The sequence below is a fragment of the Nelumbo nucifera genome, chromosome 2 (assembly GCF_055504915.1).
Source record: "Nelumbo nucifera cultivar China Antique chromosome 2, China Antique-T2T, whole genome shotgun sequence".
In the NCBI taxonomy this organism is placed as follows: domain Eukaryota; kingdom Viridiplantae; phylum Streptophyta; class Magnoliopsida; order Proteales; family Nelumbonaceae; genus Nelumbo; species Nelumbo nucifera.
The window spans coordinates 98,207,429-98,229,627 of NC_142650.1; the positions used below are offsets into that span (position 1 = coordinate 98,207,429).

General features: G+C 40.3%; 1 protein-coding gene across 2 annotated transcripts in view; it reads left to right on the top strand.

Annotated features, from left to right (window-relative positions):
* The first annotated feature begins 1,780 nt into the window (after window positions 1–1,780).
* The window catches only part of LOC104606259 (oligouridylate-binding protein 1-like), a 31,139-nt gene continuing 10,720 nt past the window's right edge, over window positions 1,781–22,199 (top strand). The window contains exons 1-9 of one of the 2 annotated variants that reach the window (XM_010271360.2): window positions 1,781–2,257; window positions 3,614–3,675; window positions 4,035–4,137; window positions 11,212–11,288; window positions 11,642–11,703; window positions 11,826–11,913; window positions 12,014–12,089; window positions 12,703–12,733; window positions 12,821–12,940. In XM_010271360.2, coding sequence (XP_010269662.1) covers window positions 2,144–2,257; window positions 3,614–3,675; window positions 4,035–4,137; window positions 11,212–11,288; window positions 11,642–11,703; window positions 11,826–11,913; window positions 12,014–12,089; window positions 12,703–12,733; window positions 12,821–12,940 — 733 coding nt within the window. In that variant the 5' untranslated portion in view covers window positions 1,781–2,143. The remainder of the gene's footprint in view (window positions 2,258–3,613; window positions 3,676–4,034; window positions 4,138–11,211; window positions 11,289–11,641; window positions 11,704–11,825; window positions 11,914–12,013; window positions 12,090–12,702; window positions 12,734–12,820; window positions 12,941–22,199) is intronic. The other variant, XM_010271361.2, reaches the window with a different exon arrangement.

Genomic DNA, 22,199 nt, shown 5'->3' on the forward strand with positions numbered 1-22,199 from the left:
GAGGATGGTGGAGCTCCCTGGTGCAGCGCAACCCGACTACCCCCCCCGCGTGAGGTGATTTTCTCTCCTTTGTAGACGGCGGGAGCTGAGGGACCTGCGGGAACTGAATCAGAGGACCCGGGGGTATTTTCCCGGCGGGGACTCTCCGATGCCTAAGTTAGCATTCTGATTACAGAGGGCTTGGAGAGAAATGAGAGAGCTAGAGAGCGGGGGTTACCATACTTTTTTCTCCCCTCTGGCTTTGGGGGGTCGGAGTCCTTTTATAGTGGTGCCCTCGCGGGTTAGGTGGGTGAAAGGCCTTCAAATGGTAAGACGTCATATCCCGTCAGAACCGGGGTACGGTGATGAACTCCTCGAGGTTGTCAGGCTGGCGCTTGTGCCAGGCGGCCAGGTCGGCGCCTGGGCAAGGTTGTCAGGTCGGCGCCTGTCAGTCGGCGGGTCGGTGTCCGGGCCAGGTTGCCAGGCCGGCGCTTGTCTGTCGGCGGGTCGGTGTCCGGGCCAGGTTGCGAGGCCGGCGCCTGTCTGTCGGCGGGTCGGTGTCTGGGCCAGGTTGCCAGGCCGGCGCCTTCTGTCGACGGGTCGGTGTTCGGGCCAGGTTGCCAGGCCGGCGCCTGTGTCCGGGTCAGGTTGTCAGGTCGGCCTTGTGGCAGGCTGATCCGGCCAGGTCGCTCGCAGACCGCGCGCAGGACGTGCTAGGTCGCGCGCAGGCCGCGCGCAGGTCACGCCAGGTCACGCCGGCCAGCCAGACCGGTGCCCGGGGGGAGACCAACTTGGTAAGTTGTTGCCTGGGTGCTTGCCTAGTTGTCACGAGGTGCCACATGTCGTAATTTCACTGGAGGGCCAAATCTGCCCTCATCAGTACTTATCCACCTTCACTAAAGAGACTCTCGCATTCCACGTTCTGGTATGAGAATGATTTGTATTTTTGAATTTCTAGTATTTTTTCTCCACATTTGATTTCACTGCATTAGAGTCACAGACTTCAATCCCATCTCCTCCGTGTAAGAGTGTACCTACACACCAATAAAGATTTTTCGGAAAAGTATGGATATGGCTATTACAGATTTCTGGATTCCACTGCAAATCTATAAACATTCAAAATGTTAGCAGCCACACTCTATATATCAATGTTTGTCCTTGAATTGTCTTTAATTTCAAACTGGCACCTACCTCAATTGTACTTTAGGCCTAAGAATCCGGACCCTGGGCTGAACTGTGTTCTCCCAAGATTTTTTTATTAACACCAAACACCTTTAACAGTCTAATGATTGGATAATGATGGTAGATGTGTGAGAGACAATCTTTCACGTTAGCTAATGATTCGAGATTCTCTCTAACCAACTTATGAGTGAGCCTTGAGTTACATATCTGATATTTTGCCACGTATCCCTTGCTGTTATGGATCGTAACGAGTTCACATCTCCACCTCATAAGGAGCAGTCACAATGCCCCACAGCACATTCGCGTCATGTATTAGTAACATCTCCTGATGATAATACCACTAATAAGTAAGAGATGTTTTCAATACATGATAGGATTTGTGTGAGGCGCCTCGTGAGGAGCAGATCTGGCCTCATGTGCTGTGGGGCATTGTGGGGCGGAGATGTGGTCTCGATCGTAAGACTATGACCATGAGATGAGAGGAAGATCTCAACCGAAAGCAGGGACTTTTGAATGGGGTCCCCAACGGTAAAAGCCTTTCTCTGTCGTCAGATTGGAATAAGCTATCGAATATTCGAATTATGGTCCACATTTAAATATCTCCACGCGAAAACCAAAAGGACCTTATAACTCTTTCCCCGACTTTGTTGTATCTCTGGAGTTACTCGCACCACCAGCGAGAGAGAGATCTATCGAACACCTCCGCTTCAATTTCCAAACTCCTCATCTTTCTCAATTATTGCTCCATTAAATTCATAGAAGAATTTCGCGTTTATTCCTTTGATCTTTGGAGAATCTTGTATAAATCCTGTGCTTCTATTCTTTTCTGCTATCATTTTCTCCTAGATTCTGTAGGTTATGCCTTTTTGTTCGTTTGGTCCAATTTGATCTCCAAAGCGAAGCTTGAAATCGTCCGTGGAAGATTTCTATCGTTTACTCTGATTTCAGTATCCTTGTTGGGAGAGTTCTAGGGTTTTAGAAAATGCAACAGAGGTTAAAGCAGCAAGCCCTGATGCAGCAGGCGTTGCTTCAGCAGCAGCAACAGCAGCAACAGCAGCAGCTTTATCATCCCGTGCTCGCTGCCGCGATGTCTCAGGTTCGATATATTAGCTCTTTCGTCGCATTTGTTCAGATCCTGTTGATGAATATGCTTTTACTTTGATTGAAGTCATTGAGCATGTATATATTCTTAGTTGCTTTTGTGTTGGTATAAGATTCGATGTGAAAGCTTTCATTAAATTTTCTTGGTTCAAGCAAAATATGGAAAGTTTAACAATATAACAGTAAATCTTGAAGATATTCTTATCTTCTCTGTTAGTTTGAATTAATTAGATGTTCAAGTTCGCAGCATTCTTGATTCACTGGCAAACAATGTAAATGAGATATAACACTATGTCATTAAATGAAGAACTTAGGAAAATGCTAGCAAACACATGATGTTTGCAAATATGCATAATTTTGATTTCTAAAAAAAAATGCTAGTAAACACTGATGAGACACTTATTTTTTGTTAAAAAAAATACAAAATCATGCACATTAACGAAATCCCATAGTGTTACGGTTACAGGAAGAGTCTCGCTTTAATTAAAATGAGATGAACCGTGAAGACAAGTAATACATCACGTAAGTAAGAAAATAAGAAGATATTCAAGTAATTGGTCTTTGTTGGTAACTGAACTAAATCCATAGAAACTTATTTTGGTGGAAATTGTGAAAAATAGGACAGTATAAGGGAAATAGGTAGGAAAATAAGAAGACAAGAGTAGAGCAAAGAACAAATAGGGAAAGACCAGCAAAGTAGGAAGAGATAAAATTAAAAAGTCTTTTTTATTGACATTTTTTATTTTTAATTGAGGCAGGCCAAAAGTCAAAACCTGGTTCATGATGGATTTAGATCCATAGCCAGTAAGAAGCTAGTTTGTTTTTACTTGTCTAATTTGTAACAACATAAACTGAGATTATTTGCAATTGACTAGGTCCAGTTATATTTGTACCTTTTGATTCTTATCAGTTGCCCAATCAATAAGTTTGTGTGATTGTTATTAAGAAAATGACAAATCAATTAGCAAAACACCTGCACAGACTGCAAAGATGTATTGATTAGAATAAAATTGTTGCCTTATTTTTTTCCTTTTTCCCCTGTTTATCTCCCGCTTTTATTGGCTATCTTATGTTATCCTTGCCAATTCATAGAATTGAGATTTTGGTATGGGTTTTCTGTTTCGAATTGCATTAGGAATTTATTAGTTTTAGTTTTGAGCAACTGCAGCTTTTTTTTCCCTTTCCCTTAATAATTTGCCTTTGGGATGTGGGTTATTGACTAGAGGTTGACAGGTTGTAGTGGATAACTCATAACTATGGGATTTATTTTTTTTCATTTTGTTAGGACATCCTCTTAGGCTTTCAGGGTCATTTTCTTTATTTTCTTCCTTTTTGCTTTTACATTTTGCAGATGGAGCCGGTTCCAAGTGGAAATCTGCCTCCTGGGTTTGATTCATCTTCATGCCGCAGTGTGTGAGTTTTATGCAACAGTTTTCTTTTTTTTTTCTTTGTTTCTTTTAATTTTAGATTTTTTTTTTTATTTATGCTTCTTGGGGCCCAAATCTTGAAGTTTGAACAGGTTTTTCTAGGTCCTTACACTTGAGAAAACTTTTGGAGTGTTACCTTTTATAATTTCATGAAAGGAGCTAACTTTCTTTTGAACATCTATTTGGATCCTTTCTTTTGATGTAGCTCCTGAACTTATGATTTATAAGCGTGCAGTGATTGGCAGTGCTAAGCATAGCGTTGCATACATTTTATTCTTATTCACTGTTTGTTCAGTGTCCTCCATGTTATTTGCCTATTAATCGGGATAGGTCATGCTCATTCAGGTACGTGGGCAATATTCATCCCAATGTGACCGAGACTTTTCTTGCAGAGGTCTTCCAGAGTACTGGTCCACTTGAAGGATGCAAGCTCATCAGAAAAGAGAATGTTCGTTTTTTATAATTGCCAGGCCCCCATGATTATTAGTTTTTTCTTGATTATTTCTTTTAGCTTGCTTGCTATTTATTTTGCTTTGGTGTCATATTCCATTACACATTGGTCATTGGTGTGGTTCAACTGTTGAAAAGCTAGTCAGGTTACTAATGCTTGTGTACTTAGTTTGTGGATTAATTGAGGAATGTTTGATTTTTATTTGTTTCTCTTATGAAGTATTGCCTGTTGTAGGCAGTTATGGTGTTTTGTTTGTTCTTCTACCATACTAAGTCAAGTATATTATTTTCTTACTGTCTTACAGTAGCTTACTGTAAGATATCAATTGATTTAAAGATAGTGTTTTATGTTTACTTATCTCATTTATCCTTCAGGCCTCAGTGATAATCATTCCATTACCATATATTTTATTTTACGGATTGCTTTCTTTGAAGGTTACTTTTTGCATTGCTCCCTGTCAAGTAAACTTGAGATGGATGATGATACTGCATTCTGTCTGCTAGACTGCACTGTTTACCTTCTCTTCCGAGCAATCAGTAATTTATTATTTGTTATAGGTGCAAGCACTTGGGAAAAGCTGATGTCTGTTGTTTTTACCAGCTATCAATACCAAGCAGCAAGCCAATTATGGTGGAGACAACCAAAATCAAATGTGCTGCCCAGCCCAATAAAAGTATAGCTTAGTAGTGAAAGAGAGTGGGCTCTGACATTATGTTTGGTTGCTAAGAAAATGAGAGAAAAGAAAAGAATATAAAAATGAAGAATTTTCTTTTAGGAGTTTGTTGGACCAATTTTGCTTCCTTTCATTCTCTACTGTGTCTCTACCTTTTAGGAGAGAAAATAAAAGATGTTAAAGGTGTTTGCTGAAAGGTTGTAGTTGAAGTAGTAGAAGAGAGGTGAAGGCAAACAAGTGCTGTGAATGTCGAACTGAGTAACCTAGTCGATAGTACTATTATTTATAGTAGATTACAATACAATGTTACATGAAATGTCTGGAATGCCCCTGATTAGTGATGGGACACCGAGGCTGCTTAAAACACTAAACAGACTTAGGCCCAATAACAAAGGTCCAGTACCTAACAATTTAAAACCCAATACTAACTAACATGTACACTTATCAGCCGAACCAACAATACATAAAATCAGTCAACTTAACACTCCCCCTCAAGCTACGCATGGATGTCAGTCATGTTTAGCTTGCCAAGAAGGTCCAAGAATTTTGTTGCAGGCAACCCTTTAGTCAGCACATTTGCAATCTGCATCTCAGATGAAGTATAAGGAATGCAGAGTTCTCCTGAGACTATTCTCTCTCTAACAAAATGTCAATCAATCTCAATATGTTTTGTCCTGTCATGTTGCATTGGGTTATTTGCAATGTTGATGACAGCCTTGTTGTCACAGTACAGCCTGAGAGGACCCTCAGCTTTTATGCCAAGCTCACCAAGAAGGGTCTTAAGCCACAGAAGTTCAGCAACACCATGAGCCATAGCTCGATATTCAGCCTCCGCACTTGATCTAGCAACCACATTCTGCTTCTTACTCCGCCATGTAACCAGGTTCCCTCCAACAAATGTACAATATCCTGAAGTTGATTTTCTGTCCCTAACAGAACCGGCCCAATCTGCATCAGTATAAGCTTCAATTTCAATTTTATTGTGTTTTCTGAACAGAATTCCCTTTCCTGGGCAAGTCTTCAAGTACCTGAGAATCCTTTCAACTGCTCATATGAGGGATCTTTGGAGAGTGCATGAACTGACTGACAACATGCACAACATAAGCAATATCTGGTCGGGTGAGAGATAGATATATCAGCTTCCCTACCAATTTTTGGTATCTCTTTATCACAGTAGTCCTCCCCTACTGATTCCTGTAGACCATGGTTCTGTTCTATTGGAGTATCTGCTAGTCTACACCCTATCATGCCTGTCTCTTCTAGGAGGTCAAGTACATACTTCCGCTAACATATATAGATCCCCTTTCTTGACCTAGCAACTTCAATCCCAAGAAAGTATCTCAAATAACCCAAGTCTTTGATCTCAAATTCAGAAGCTAAAAACTTCTTTAGTCTTTTGATCTCTTCCAGGTCATTCCCAGTAATCACCATATCATCCACATAAACAATGAGTGCTGTAAGTTTGCTATCCTGTCTCCTTATGAACAAGGTATGGTCTGCACCACTCTGAGTGTACCCCACTTTCTTCATGGCCCCACAAAGCCTCTCAAACCATGCACGAGGAGATTGTTTTAGGCCATATAATGCTTTCCTCAGTTTACACACCTTTCTATCAAAGTCGTAGTTTGGTGGAGGGTCCATAAATACCTCTTCATGAAGATCACCATTTAGGAAGGCATTCTTCACATCTAGCTAATGGAGTTCCCATGAAAAATTTGTTGCTAATGATGGTAAAACCCAAATTGTGTTGAGCTTCGCTATTGGAGCAAAGGTTTCTTTGTAGTCAATCCCTTCTTTTTGAGTAAACTCCTTTGCCACAAACCGGGCCTTGTACCTTTCAATGGACCCGTCCTCCCTATGCTTTACAGTGAACACCCACTTGCACCCGACAGTGCTCTTCCCTTCTGGCAGATCCACTAATTCCCAAGTCCTTGCTTTCATTAAAGCTTTCATCTCTTCATTCATAGCTTCTTTCCACCTTGGGTCAGACACAACCTCTGAGTACCTAGAAGGAATATGTACAGAGGAAAGAGCAGACACAAAGAAGTGATAGGATGATGGAGATAAACGTGAGTAAGAAACAAAATTAGTAATGGGGTGCCGAGTAGTACAAGAGCGGATAGACTTACGAAGAGCAATAGGAAGATCCAAATCAAAAGTATGTGTGTTGGAATTACCTTGGATTGCGGAGACAGATTGATCTGAGTCCAACTGGTTGCTGTCATGAGTTTGAGGCCCCTTTTTTTTTCTGTTGTAGGTGATTCTTATATCTTTCTGTTGCCTACTAGAGCCCTCAGGAACATTTGCAGTATCAGGAGAGGTAACAGGCACAGTGGGAGCCTCACTAGGTTCACCCGGGATGCCATAACTAGGAGGAGTAGAAGGAGAGGATGGAAGGCCCGAGGTAGATAGAGGAACAAAAAAGAAGGGAGAGTACCCCAAATCAGAAGTATGCCATCCCACTAGTCTCCCCCTGAAGAGGATTCTGGGAAGACTGAAAGTAGGCTTGAGACTCAAAAGACCACATCTCTGGTGACATACTTTCTCTTGGTGACAGGATCATAACACTTGTAACCCTTTTGTGTAGGAGAGTACCCCAAAAAAATTCCTTTCATAGCCCTAGGATCCAATTTGGTCTTTTTTGGATCCTTTACATGTATAAAACATACACAACCAAAGACCCTAGGAGGAAGAGGAAAGTCTGGAAGGGTAGGACACAAAACAGAGAAAGGGGTTTTCATACCCAACACCTTAGATGGCATCCGTTTTATCAGATATGATGCAGTAAGTACTGCTTGAGACCAGTAGTGCTTGGGAACCTTGTGCTGGAATAGTAAGGCTTGAGCTATCTCCAATAGATGTCTATTCTTGCGCTCAACAACCCCATTCTGTTGAGGGGTATTAGCACAAGATGATTGATGTAGCATGCCAACATCTTCCATGAACAAGTTCAAGGATTTTTCAAAATATTCAGCAGCATTATCTGATCGGAATTGCTTAATCTTGTCAAATTGTGTTTCAATCATTTTGCAAAATGCCATGGTTATCCGTGACACTTCATCTTGTCCTTTTAACAGGTAGATCCATGTGCATCGAGAGTAGTGGTCAATAAAACTGATAAAGTAACGAAAGCCATCAATAGAAACAATAGGTGAAGGGCCCCAAACATCAGAATGAACCAAATCAAAAGGAGCTTGAATTTCATTACTAGAAACTGGATAAACAGTTCTACATTGTTTTGACAGTTGACATACTTCACAGACTAAACTCTGACTTGAGATATCCTTAAACAATTCGGGAAACAACACTTCCAATGAAGAAAAAGGTAAATGACCTAGCCTAGCATGCCACAAATGCAACCTAGCTATCGACTCCACATTCTCCGGACCACTAGCAGCAGATGCTTGTAAGGCTGATTCGATGTCTGCATCGAAATAGTAGAAGCCTCCATACTCATGACCGCTCCCAATCGTTCTCCTCGTCAATCTGTCCTGAAAGACACAATGAGTAGGAAAAAAGGTTATGCTACAGTTCAAATTTTTGGTAAGTTTTGAAACAGACAAAAGATTTAATGTAAGACTAGGAACATGCAAAACTGATTTAAGAGAGGTCCTTGCTTAGGTCAACCACCCCTTTGCCAGAGATGGTGGAGAAAGACCCATCAACAACTCTCATCTTATCCTGACCAGACAACAAGTGATATGAAGAGAATAAGGAGGACATATGTGTCATGTGGTCAGTTGCACCGGAATCAATAACCCAAGAAGTAGAGTTAATAGGACTAGTTGCACTAAAGGCAGAGACTATACCTGATCTGGTAAGAGAGGTGGAAGCAAGCCCGGCTAAGGATCTCTACCTCACTAGCAGTGAAGCCCAAGGTACTGGCTCTGGAGGAATTAGCAACCTGCCCCATGGAAGAAGAAGCCACTGTTGGAATACTCTGTGAGCTATCACCATTGTTACTAGTGACAAGGTTCCCACTTGCCGCTTGATCCTTCTGTTGCTTCTTGTCTTTTCTCAATGCAGTTGGCTTCAGGTGAGGATACAGGACCCAACACTTTTCTTTTACATGCCTTTCACCTCCACAATGAGTGCACTTAAGATGCCTTTTGTCTGGATATCTGTTCCCCTTTTGATTTGTAGAAATCAGGGCTGAATGTTCTACAGATTGTTCAGCTGGCTGCATCTGAGTGTCAACTTGTCCTTTCTCCTGACCTCTTCATTCCTTACCAGATAATAAACATGATGTAACTCGGGCATTTCATCTCTTCCAAGAATTGTGACCTTATGCCCTCATACACTGGGTCTAGGCCAGCCAAGAACTTAAAGGCTCTGCTCTCTTCAATCTGCTTATAATGTCTCTCCTTGTCCCTGGCATTCTCCCAATCCAGAATCAAGTGATGATCAAGTTCTTCCCACAGTCCTTCCAGAGTTGCAAAATATGTTGCAACTGTCATATCCCCTTGCCTTAAAGCAGCAATGTCTTGGTTCACCCTGTAAATTCTAGCATTGTTTTTCTTCTGTCCATAGGTTTTTGACACTTTTTCCCAAATCTTAGCTGCTGTGGGAAAGTGTTGAACAGTCCTGGCAACTCGTGGAGTCATAGAAGCAAGCAGCCAGGACATAACTGTGGCATTCTCCTTGCACCACACTGCATACTCTACACTGCCAACTTTGGGTTCCTTCTTCTTCCCATCTAAATAACCTGTGAGTTCACGGGAAGTAATAAAAAACATTGCAGAAACGGATCACTCCCTGAAGTTGTATTCATCCAGCAACACACTTGTAATCTGCAAGCTGTGCAGATTCGGGTTCTCCAGATTTGAAGACCTCCCACCAGGTCTGTTATCCCTAGAAGAGACCTCTCCGGATATTGAAGACATCTTGGTTGTAGGCTTTGTGTAGATAACACTGTTTCAGACTAGCCGAAGTGGTTACAGTTCTGAAGTGGACCAGTTACAGTATCAAGAAGTATTCTGTGAACTAGTAACCAACCTGAAACTGAGAGCTCTCCACCACTGCACTATGCAGACTTCTCTTGGGCTTCGACTTCTGCTACTGTAGAGTGTACTCACCCCTACGACCAATACTAGGACTGTTGAAATCAATCCTCAACCTAGGTCTGTCCTATACAGACCTCTCTTAGCAGCCGAATGGTTACTAACAACTAGAAGCAGTCTAGTAGGACATAAACTTCTGGGTCTTACTTCCCTTGTGCCCTACAACCAAGGGAAACCCTAGGTTCGAACCTTGTTCTGTTCTATGGCAACCCTAGGGTTTCCCCGCAACAACCAGGATAAAAAAAGAGAGAAAGAAAGCAAGAGAGAAGAGTTGGCGTCGGCTGTAACCAGAAGATCGCTCAATGCTCTGATACCATGTTTGCTGAAAGGTTGTAGCTGAAGTAGTAGAAGAGAGGTGAAGGCAAACAAGTGCTGAGAATGTCGAATTGAGTAACCCAGTCGACAGTACTATTATTTATAGTAGATTACAATACAGTGTTACATGAAATGTCTGGAATGCCCCTGATTAGTGATGGGACACCCAGACTGCTTAAAACACTAAACAGACTTAGGCCCAATAACAAAGGCCCAGTACCTAACAGTTTAAAACCCAATACTAACTAACATGTACACTTATCAGCCGAACCAACAATACATAAAATCAGTCAACTTAACAAAAGGGACATGCACCTTTCTATTTTTTCTTGACTTTCTTTCCCTTTTCGGTTACCCTTTTCACAAAAAAATGGAAAGTCACTTTCTTTAGATTATATTTCCTTTACATCCATTTTCTTTGCAACATAGCACAACTTAAATGGATATCTCATAAGTGGTAGGTCTTCAGAAGATTCATTTGCTACACTAATATGAACTGAACCCTGTGAAATGAAAATAATATTCACCCATGTACTACAGATGCAGGATTCTACAGTAGGAACTTGGTATTGTGGGTCAGTTTTTCTCTCATTATCCGCTTTTTATCTTCTGTGAGAATGTTGTAAGTGATATTTTTCAAGTTTTGTATTTGGCTGCAACTGAATCATGTGAAAAATCAAATGACCATTTTTCTTACAAGAAGTTGCATTGAAGAACATTCTTTGTGGTATGGAGTACAAGAACCATATAAGGTGTTATTCGTCTTTCCATATGGTATATACTACATATTATATATGGCTTTTGGTAGTTTGGTGGATGGTTTTTATGTTGAAAAAGTGTTCCACTTTTATTTACATTTTACATTCTCTTTTGTTTGCAAAAATTATCTAGTAGAAGACACAACAATACTTGGTTTGTGTTTGTTTAACATACATAGGTTGAAGGTTATTAGCTGATATTATACTTATTGTCCAAGAATTGAAACTCAAACTTTCCTGTTAATTCTTTGTTGTTTATTTGCAGTCACCTTATGGGTTTGTGGACTACCATGATCGAAGGTCTGCTGCACTTGCTATAATGACATTGCATGGACGACAACTGTAAGAACAAATCTATTGTATCAAGCAATCCCATTCGGGTGTCTTTTTTAAGCTTTCTATTCACTCTTTGATGGACTGTCTCTTTTCATGAGGGTTTCACTGCACTTGACTGTTCTCAGAACATGGTTTAAGGAATTTAGGTTTTGGGAACATTGCAGTGTTTTTAATAGAAAGTTGAATAAATTTGTCATTTCATATTGATAGATTTTTTTCTTTAGGAATAATATTTTTTCACATATATATATATATATATATATATTTTCAGTTCAAATGATCATATCATGCTTTGAATCCTCATGAAATATATATCTTAGTTCCATGATTAATGTTTTCCCGATTTAATCTATTTGCAGTTACGGTCAGGAAATTAAGGTGAACTGGGCATATGCCAGTGGCCAGAGGGAGGATACTTCAGGTTGGTTATTCCATCCATTTCTTCCTTTACCCTATTTCCCTATTTCTTGCTTGTGGATTTTTGCCCCCTCTTTCCACAATGTCTTCACTGGACTAGTCTTCAATGGTGTTTATGCTTGTTAGGGCACTTCAATATTTTTGTTGGTGATCTGAGCCCTGAGGTTACTGATTCAACATTATTTGCCTGCTTCTCTGTATATCCAAGTTGTTCGTAAGTTTCTTTTCGTATTTCCTCCAGTTTGGTTTATTTTGGATATTGCTATTTTAGTCGACTGTATTCATGCTTGATTATCAATTAAATTACTTTCCAGGGATGCAAGGGTCATGTGGGATAACAAAACTGGGCGATCAAGGGGATTTGGGTTTGTTTCTTTTCGTAATCAGCAGGTATTGTTATAATTATTAGTTTTTGATAGAATATTATTAAGTATGCTAAAGGTCCATTCATACCAAATAAGCAAGGAGATAAAAAAAAGAAAATGATATGGAGAATTGTCTTCCAAGCATACCAGGAGTGTCAGAATCTAAACTCTAATGTTTATATATATGGTAAAGGTTCATCCATATCAAACAAGCAATGAGAAAAAGAAAAAGAAAATGGTATGGAACCAGGAGTATCAGAATCTAAACATTGTCTGACGTGGACACCTCATCCATTTAGTAGAATCCACATGACACTGCTCAAGAGAATAGGAGTTTGAATTTAATAATTGGAATTTGGAACTAATAAACTAAGACCATAGCAAGGCCGGTTTTATTCCTAAAATATCTATTAGCAGTTTAGCATTGTCAATGTTAGCTAAGGGGGTCAATAGGGAGAAATTGTATTGAGCTTAGTTGTAATGTGTCATTAATTTCTGGAGAGGTAGCCAGCTTGTACCTCTTGTATTGTATGTACGCATCTTATTTCTTTTTAGTGAATAAAATGTAAAGTTACTTACCAAAAAAATTCCAAGATCACCAGACATTAATTGTCTTATATGCTGTGATTGTTTTGCAGGATGCACAAAGTGCTATAAATCACTTGACTGGTGAGGAAACTGCAACTGGTTAATCCATTTTGCTTTACCCTTTTTCAAGTTTCAGAAATGAAAATGTATTACAATGTTAACTTTCAGGGAAATGGCTTGGAAATAGGCAAATTAGATGTAATTGGGCAACCAAAGGAGCTGGATTTAATGAAGACAAGCAGAACAGTGATAACCAAACAACAGTAGTACTTACAAACGGTTTGTCAGGTATTTTGCATGTCTTCTCTTTAGCATTTGAACACACATTTTCTAGGTAATCATAGGATTCAGTGTTTTTTTTATGATACCCACATACTGTACAAGGGTGCCTTATTGTATCGTATAATTCAATTTTTAGTGTGAATTATGTATATGACTTCAGTGTTTATTGGTAGCTTACCCATCCTGGTACTACTAATTGATTATGATACCCATGTACCATATGAGGGTGCCTTATCATATCGGATACTGCATTTTTTAGTGTAAATTATGTATATGACAGTGTCCAGCCGTGTTATCTTCTTCTAGTGATCTTTGTTAATGGATAACCAAGAATTTTATTGGATAATAGAGAAGAATGGATTGTGTACAATCATGCAAAGGCGTCCCAGAAAAGCCAGATCAGACACCCTGACCTTACTACGGGATTCCCCCCATGTACAGCTTCATTATAATGGAATCTTCCATTTCATACATTTAATACAATATACTTCATCTTTTCTCAAAACGAAAAAAAAGTATCAGATAACCAATTCTCCTTCCAGTGCCTTAAATCTCCTTTGTAGTATTACAAAATAGTTGTCAAGGTGATGCCTAGGCGACAAGGCGCCCTTGGAGGCTTGCCTCGTCTAATTGCCAAGCAATTTTGTACATTGTGTTATGAGATTATAATTATAAATTAGACATTATTAAACTAAAATATTCATTTTGTGTGTTTATATACTAATTTCTTTTTATTATTTTCTTATTGGTTAGGGTTTAATCAAAACAAACATTGCTAAATGCTGTATTTAACCCTCAAAGATTTCAAAACCTGAACCAATGAGTAAGAAAGAACTTAAATTTTATTATTAAACTAAAATATCCATTTTGTGTGTTTATATACTAATTTCTTTTTATTATTTTCTTATTGGTTAGGGTTTAATCAAAACAAACATTGCTAAATGCTGTATTTAACCCTCAAAGACTTCAAAACCTGAACCAATGAGTAAGAGTAAGAAAGAACTTAAAATTTTGAATTATCAACACATTATATTCTTTCACACCTTCTTCTTCTTCCACTTTTTCTTTTCTTGTTTTCCTATAACAAAATAGGGGTTCAGCCCCCATATTTTTTGAAATTTCTTTTATTTCTTCTTTTTCTTATGGATATGTTAATTTTCTATACTTTAACATGAAGGTTATACTTTTCTTATGAAAATCATGGATAATTATTAAGGAAATATGGTTATAGAATCTAGGGAACTACCCTAGGACATATGCTTTTTGCTTAAAAAAATCCATCGCCTAGGTGACTAGGTGACAAGGCACCCCCTTGTTGCCTAGCCTCACCTTGGCACCTTGAATACTATTTTAAAACACCATGATCCTTGATTATATTCCTTTAGCCAGCATGGAACAACTTTGAAGTCCTTTTCTACTATTACATGATTCAACTTTAGATACTTGAGAGTCAAAGTCTCTGATGCTGAGAGTAATCCTTTTCTTGTAGAGTTTCTAGAGATGCAACTTGGGCTGGGTTATGTTGGGAGTTAGTTAAATTTAAAATGGGCCTGAACCCTAACCCGAGTCCAATGTAATTGGAATTCAAGTTTGGCAAATTGACTTGCAGTCCTTAGGGTTGGACTTAAGTGCATAGCCAAATGTTGCGTAGATGCTCTCTTATAAACCCCCCTATACTGGTAGGACTGGGGTGCCTAAATTACAGCCATTGAAATTTAATTTAGAGCCTGTTTGGTATGGCTTCTGCGTCGTAGGTGAGCTGCGATGATAGAGCCGTGGTGGCTGAGCACCCGTGTTCGGGAGAAACTACCTAGAGTAGCTTCTTATTACAGTTGTGTTTCTTGTGTCCGGAACACAGTGGCATGCTTTCTGGATTTTCACCAAGCATAGCCTCTGGCGTTCCCGTGTGGGGCCTAGTCCCGGAAGCCCTCCCAAACAGGCACTTAACCATATACATGCTGTTGCGACTTTGATTGAATCTATGTTCTAGCTAAGTGCTAATAGCAACCCACTACTAGTTTCTGCTTATATCATCCATAGAAAAAGATAAAAGATTTTCATGGTTTTATTAAGAATGAAGAGCAACAGAATACAAGAAGTTGTGAAAAAAACAGCCCCAATACAGAATTAATGCCCCAGCTGAATTGCAAATGTGCCCAAAACAATTGTCTTCTCTGAACCCCTTGCTTAGCTAGACTTTCTGCCAAGCAATTAGCAGATCTTCTAACCCACCAAATTTGAACTCTCATATCTTTTGACAGCCATTTGAAGTGCCTGAACTCATTTCTCAATTGCCAAGTCACCCTACCCCTTTTCAGCCATCTCACTACCAGCTTCAAATCATTTTCAATGATTAACCTTCCTATTCTCAATTTCCCATTTCCTTAGCCTTCTCAATCCCAAAGAGTGCAACTAGGAATTCTGCTCTAACCTAGGAATGGCAACAGGGTGGGGATTATATTCCCTGTCCCCGACCCCAAATTTCTTCAATTTGTGACATTAGTTCAACCTTCCTCTCCTCCAATTTCCCAAACTCTAATCTATTCCACTCTTTTAATTCTGTGTTCAACTTTTGTAATTTCAAGAATCTCTGGCCTTCCCACTAAGAGGACTGGATTTCCAGATTCCTCCACTCTCTCGCCTTCTCCTTGAAACCTGGATGTGCGAGCCACATATTTTCAAACTTGAAGGGAGAAGGATCTCCTGAAAAACTCCTCTGGAAGGGACAAATGGGCCTGTTATCAGAGTTAATCCTTGGCAAAGTTCTCCCCTTAATAATTGCAGTTGGGGAGGTGGGGAGGGATGTGTTGAGGGAGTGTGCTGATGTCTTGGAACACAGGATTGGTGAGCTCCCTTTTACTTATTTGGGATTGCCGATTGGTGGTGCAATGAAATAGTGAATCTGTGGAAGCCACTTTTGGAGAGAATAGAGAGAAGGCTAGATGGGTGGAACACCAAATATCTATCCATAGGGGGGGGGGAGAGTGACTCTAATCAGAAGTGTTTTATCTAGCCTTCCAACATACTACTTGTCTCCACTAAAGGTTCCACCTAAGGTAGCTGAAAGGATCGAGAATCTCCAGAGGGACTTTCTTTGGGAGGGTGTGGGTGGAAGAGGAGGTGGTAAGAAATTTCACTTAGTGCACTGGGATAAGGTGTGTTTACCTAAGGAGAAGGGTGGGCTTGGGATAAGGAGAGTGAGAATTTTTAATAGAGCACTTCTGGGGAAATGGTTGTGGAGGTTTTGTTTAGGGAGAGAAGAGAATTCACTGTGGAGGAGGTCTGTGGTTGGGAAATATGGAGTGGTGAGGTTTGGTTGGGAAGCGAGGAGGGTGAGAGCTTCATATGGGGTGAGTGTTTGGAAGGGGATCATGGCCTTTAATAAGGAATTCAGAGACCTTGCTAAATTTGTGGTAGGGGATGCATCTAAAATCAGATTTTGAGAAGATGAATGGTGTGGGGGTGGGTAAGCTATCCGAGTTGTGCCCAAGGTTGTACAGATTATCAGAGACTGAAATCACTATTAGTGAATGTTATGAAAGAAGGGAGGACCAGTTTATTTGGAGCCCACAATTTAGGAGGCCTCAGTAAAATCTATGGCCAGTAGACTCAGATTATCAGAGACTGAAATCACTATTAGTGGGGGACTTTCCTGCTGAGCAGGTTTGGAGCTTAGTTAGCCCATTAAAAGTTAACTTCCTTGTCTGGACAATGGCCTTGAATAAATGTCTGTCCAGAACTAATCTTGGAAGAAGAGGCTTGCAGATCCTGGATAAGTCTTGTGCCCTTTGTGATGATCATCCTGAATCTACGGATCATCTCTGCATTCACTGCCCATTTGCTGTCCAGGTGTGGTATCACTTCTTGAAGGCTGTGGGGATATGTTTGGTCATGCCAAAATCTGTTAAGGAGTTGCTCTGTAGCTGGAAGATTAGTAATTTGAAGAAAAGAGGGAAACTGGTTTGGAAGTGATTTGGGCTATTTGGTCTGAGAGAATTTGTCACATGGCTGTTGGTAAACTGATATCCTGGATTTCAGTCACCCCAGATTTCAAACATATAAATGTAGTTCAGTTACTGAGAAATCAGTCAATTTGGCGTTTGTAATGGGGGGTTCTCAGGCTTGCCTTGTTATTGGCAGGTTCTGTTTTGTGCTCTTAAAAGTTTAATCTAATAAATTTACTTTACCTTTAAAAAAAAAATTAGAGGCCTCTGCTGGACTGAGAAGTTGAAGAATGCATCTTGCTATTAGAAAAACTTGATGGGACAAAACCTGCATTTCATCCCAGAGATAAGCTCTGGTGGAAGGAGGGGAAGAATGGCAAATTCACAGTGAAGTCATGCTATATGGCTCTCAGCAGCTCTATCTCAGCCTCAAGTCACATTAAGGGCATTTGGGGAAATCCAGTCCCCCCAAGAGTTGAGACATTGGCCTGGTTGGTAGCCATGGACAGTGTATTGACAGTTGATTACCTGAATTTAGAGGTTTTAGCATGGCTAACAGATTATGTCTGTGTGAGGGGCAGGAAGAGGATACTGCTTTTTTTTTTGATCAGCAAGATATTTTATTAATAAAGTAGCAAAGGTTACAATCAGTTACAAAAGTTATAGGTAGCAGAAAAGCATTAATCTAATCTGCACCCACAAACAATCAGTTACAGTTCTGCCCAGTACAATGTAGATCTATTTGCCTCTTGTTTTGCTAGGGTATCCGCTATCCCATTTGCACTCTGTTTGACTCAACCAAACCAAGAGTTGATCCTCCGTGTAAGTATGTCAATTTCTCTGAAGATAAATTTGAGCTTCCAAGGTATTGAAGTGATGTTTTTTGCCCAAGAAATGACCAGTAGTGAGTCTCCTATTTCTAAGTCTGTTATTCCTATCTGCTCAGCCATCTTTACACCTTGAAGTAGGGCTAGAGATTCAGCCTGTATTGAGTCACCAATACCTATTGGTCCTGAGAAGAGTGCCACCACCACACCCTGATGATTTCTAATCACACCCCATATGCCTGCCTTTCCTGGGTTACCAAAAGAACTCCCATCAAAATTTAGTTTTAGCTTGTTCAGTGCCGGTGGCTTCCATTTCTCACTCACAATTACTTTGGGTGCATCTGTTAGTGCTACTTCAGCTCAACTTCTTAAAATCTCATTCGTGGAGAAATTTTTGAATAGCTCCATGGTCTTCACCTAATGTGTAGTTCTGATTTTTTTGGCTTCAATCACTTCCTCCTTTGATTTACTTTTTTCAGAGAAAATTCTTAGGTTTCTTTCCTCCCATATAGTCCATACTGTAGCTGCTCTTGCTGCCTTCCATAAGCATTTTCCTCTTCTTCTGTTGTCTCAGGAAGGAGGGGCTGAAAAGACTTACCACATCCTGTGGGGGAGCCCATCTGCATCCAAAGAGAGAACAAACAACATTCCAAATACTAGAAACAAAGGAGCAAGATAAAAGTAAATGGGGTAGGGTTTCACCACAATCCAAACAAAGGATACACACATGAGGAGAGGCATTTGTTTGGCCTCCGTTTCTGTAGCACATCACAAGTGTTTACCTTCCCTAAGAACACTTCCCAACAGAAAGGTTGTACTTTTGGAGGGATCGGTTTACACCATATTTCTTTCACATGGAAGTTCACCCCCATAGGGTGAGCAAACCAAAGAAAGATGCACAAGAAAATAAACCATCAGGAGTTGGGGACCAAACTCTACTATCAGCTATAGATTGGTCTAAGTAGACCCTCTCAAGTGTTGAGATTAAAAGCACTAGAGACTCACACTCATTTTCTCTCAACCCTCTTCTGAACCCAAAATCCCAAGAGTAGAGATCCGGGAATTTAACCATAAGAGGCATATCCCCAACCCAAAGGTCTTCCCAGAATAAAACTTTATTGCCACATCCAACATCAAATCTGATAAATTGAAGGTTGGTAATACCTCATAGATTGCCTTCCAGGGAGAGTTTGGAGCTGCATTGGAGGCTAGATTGCCTTCCAGGAAGAGGATACTACTCACCCATTCATATCTTTGAAGTTCTCAAGCTTCTTATGGAAAGTATTCACATCTATGTTTGGGGCCTCAGACTTTCACCCAACTTCAACAGCAGAAATCTTTTCTACTTGGCCCAGGCTGACTGGGGGCAAGAATGTAAATTTGCTATGGAGATGCATCCCATTTGCAATCTGTTGGAACATTTGGAAGGAGAGGAACAGAAGGATATTCGATGATAAAGCGTGCAGCATGGACAAGATGGTTGCTGCTGTGGGCAGATCAGTGGTAGGCTGGTTGCTGATTCTTCCAGAATTCAGCCAAGCAAAAAGAGAAGACTTTAGTTTTAGATTAGGAGAATTTCTGGATTTTCAGATATGTACTGTGGAGAATGTTCTCTAATCTGTCTAGTTTAGAAGAAATAGGGTTTGCTTGAAGATTTTGTCCCAAAAGAATTTCCCTCAATCAAAAGCATCAATAAAATCATTGAATCTCCTCATATTGGTATATTGGTTTCCCCTTTTTCCTTGTACTATTTGACTCATTAGCAAATCTAATCACATTAAAATCACCACCTAAGCACCAAGGTCCCTCCCAAAGCCCCCTTATATCTACAAGCTCTTCCCACATTAGGGTCCTTTCCCTATAAGAGTTTGGCCCATAAATGTTTGTAAGAACCCATTCAAAACCATCCTTGACATTCTTTAGCTTCACAGAGACTATGAAATTCCCTACCAACTCTTCAGTGCATTGTACTATCTCCTCCCTCCATATTGTTATTAAACCTCATGAGGCTCCCCAAGAAGGGGCAAAACTCCAACTTAAGTTTCTCTCCCTCCAAAAGCTTCTAATTCATTTCCTATCAATCTCCTAGATCTTGGACTCCTGAATCAACAATATTATCAGGATTTTCTTTTTCTAGCAAATCCGTAATTACTCTCCTTATAGCGACCTTGTCCTTGCCTCCCCAATTGGAGTTTTAATGGAAGTTGCTTGAATCAACTGCATTTCTACCATCCGGACACCTTGGTTTCATTTATGACCTGTAAGTGGTTCCTTATCTTTTTGAAAAGCATTTGGCCCATGCTCCAGTTGAATTGGTTTGTTCTCACCAGTCATCACTAACTGAGTTGAGTCGTATTTGTAAAGAGACTGGGCCGAATGGGCCCTAACAGCCTTTCGTCTGATATCCTTTAGTTTATCTTTTATTTTATGTTGATGGGCCTCACTTAATGGGCTTGTTATTTGTTCTTATTTTATTTTCTTTATGTAACTGCCAAGCTGGCCGCCCACTTAAGGGTATACTTGTCATCATCAATTTTTTAGAGATTAATAAAATAGGGTTAGAGGAGAAGGGTGATTGATTTGACTTCTTCTTCTCTTACCTCTTCTCTTCGCCATCTTCCTCTCTTATACAGTTATTCAGATCTGTTCTATTCTGCTAATCACTAAATTTAATCTTGATATTAGAGGACTGATTTACATCTCGATATCAGAGCAGGTTTAGTTCCTCTTCCTTTTTTTTCTTTGTTCCTGTACACTCTAAAATCAAGAGAGTGTATGGAGAGATAGGTTCTCTATAGTATAGAGAATCACTTGCCTAGTTGGTGGAAGGGTTTGGAGAGTTTAGTTCTGGCCAGATTTTGTCAAGAAGTGATGCTGTTTTGCTGCTGCCCAAAACCCTAGCCGACTGGAGATTTTCGAGGTTACCAAGAAGGGTGAAGCTTGGGTGTGGCGCTCTGTGCTTGGAAGGTATCTTGTGATTGCTAAAGGAGGGCGGTTCAGGTTTGGAAGAGTTTGGGTTAGTCTGGTAGGTGCGGCAGTGTCTTCTCTCTTCCTCCCATCTGCTGGACAGAGCAAAACCCTAGTTTTTCAAGCACCCAAGTTCTGGTTTGACTTTAAGTTTACATAGTCAAAATTTTATGTTCTTTGATTTCCGTTTGATTAATGGAGGCATATGGAAGTGAGTTCAAGCAGGTGCCAGTTTCTGGACCTGCTTCAGTAGATTCCATTTTGACTAGTGTTACCACAATTAAGCTAGATGGGACGAACTATCTTGCTTCGGCACAGTCTATAAAAATCTATGTTTGTAGTAGAGGAAAACTCGGGTATCTCACAGGCAGCAAGGTGAAACCCGAAGAGACAAACCCTGAATTTGAAAGATGGATGCAAGAGAACTATACTGTTATAGGATGGTTAGTCAACTCTATGCAACCCCATATAAGCCAACACTATCTCTGGATGTCTCCGGCTAAGGAGATATGGGACAGTGTAACTGAGACCTATTCACATAAACTGAATCTAGCCAGAGCATACAAATTGAAAAGTGATGTGAAGAACCTGAGACAGGGGGAGAAGAGTGTGGCAATCTACTACTCTATACTAAAATCCTTATGGCAGGAAATTGATGTTATGGAGACAGTGGTATGGGAGAGTAAAAAGGATGCTGAAATGTATAGAAAGCTAGTGGAGAGAAATAGGGTGTTTGAGTTCCTCACTGGACTCAACCCTGAGTTTGATATTATCAGACAAAGCATTTTGGCCAAGGATGAGGTTACTCTTTCACAGGCATATGCTATGATAAGTAGTGAGGAGAGTAGGCGGCAGATGCGGTTGCAGAGTCCATCTACAGAACATTTTGCACATGAGGGAATGAAACCGAAGGGCCCTACTAAGAAAAGAGAGAAGATGTGTGAATATTGCAAGAAACCACGACATACAAAGGACACCTGCTGGAAGCTTTATCCTGAACTTCTTCCTGATAGGTTTAAGAACAATAATAACCCTAAGAAGGGCAGTCAGGTGGGAAAACCCAAGACTGCTAATGCTGTTACAGTGTCTGAAGGGGGAAGTAAGGAAAGCGAAGAAAAATCAACTATTGAGCAGTTGGCTGCAATGAAGCTAGATTTTGAGAAGTATGGGAGGCTTCTAAATCACCTAGAAGCTATAGTTTCTTCAACTCACCCTTCCAACAGTACATCATCTTCATCGGCTTTTGCTCACTCAGGTACTCGTGCTTCTGCGAATCATGCTTCAACTTCAAGTAATCATAAAATCCCTTGGATTATTGATTCTGGTGCATCCGACCATATGACCAGCCTATCTAACCTGTTTTGCTCATATCACCTCCTCTCTGGGAAAGAGAAAATATCCCTTGCCGATGGGTCCCTTGCCCCCATCTCTGGTAAAGGTGATATAAAGACCTCTGACACCCTGTTCTTATCTTCTGTTCTTCATGTCCCTAAGCTTAACACAAACCTCTTTATCTATTAGTAGCTT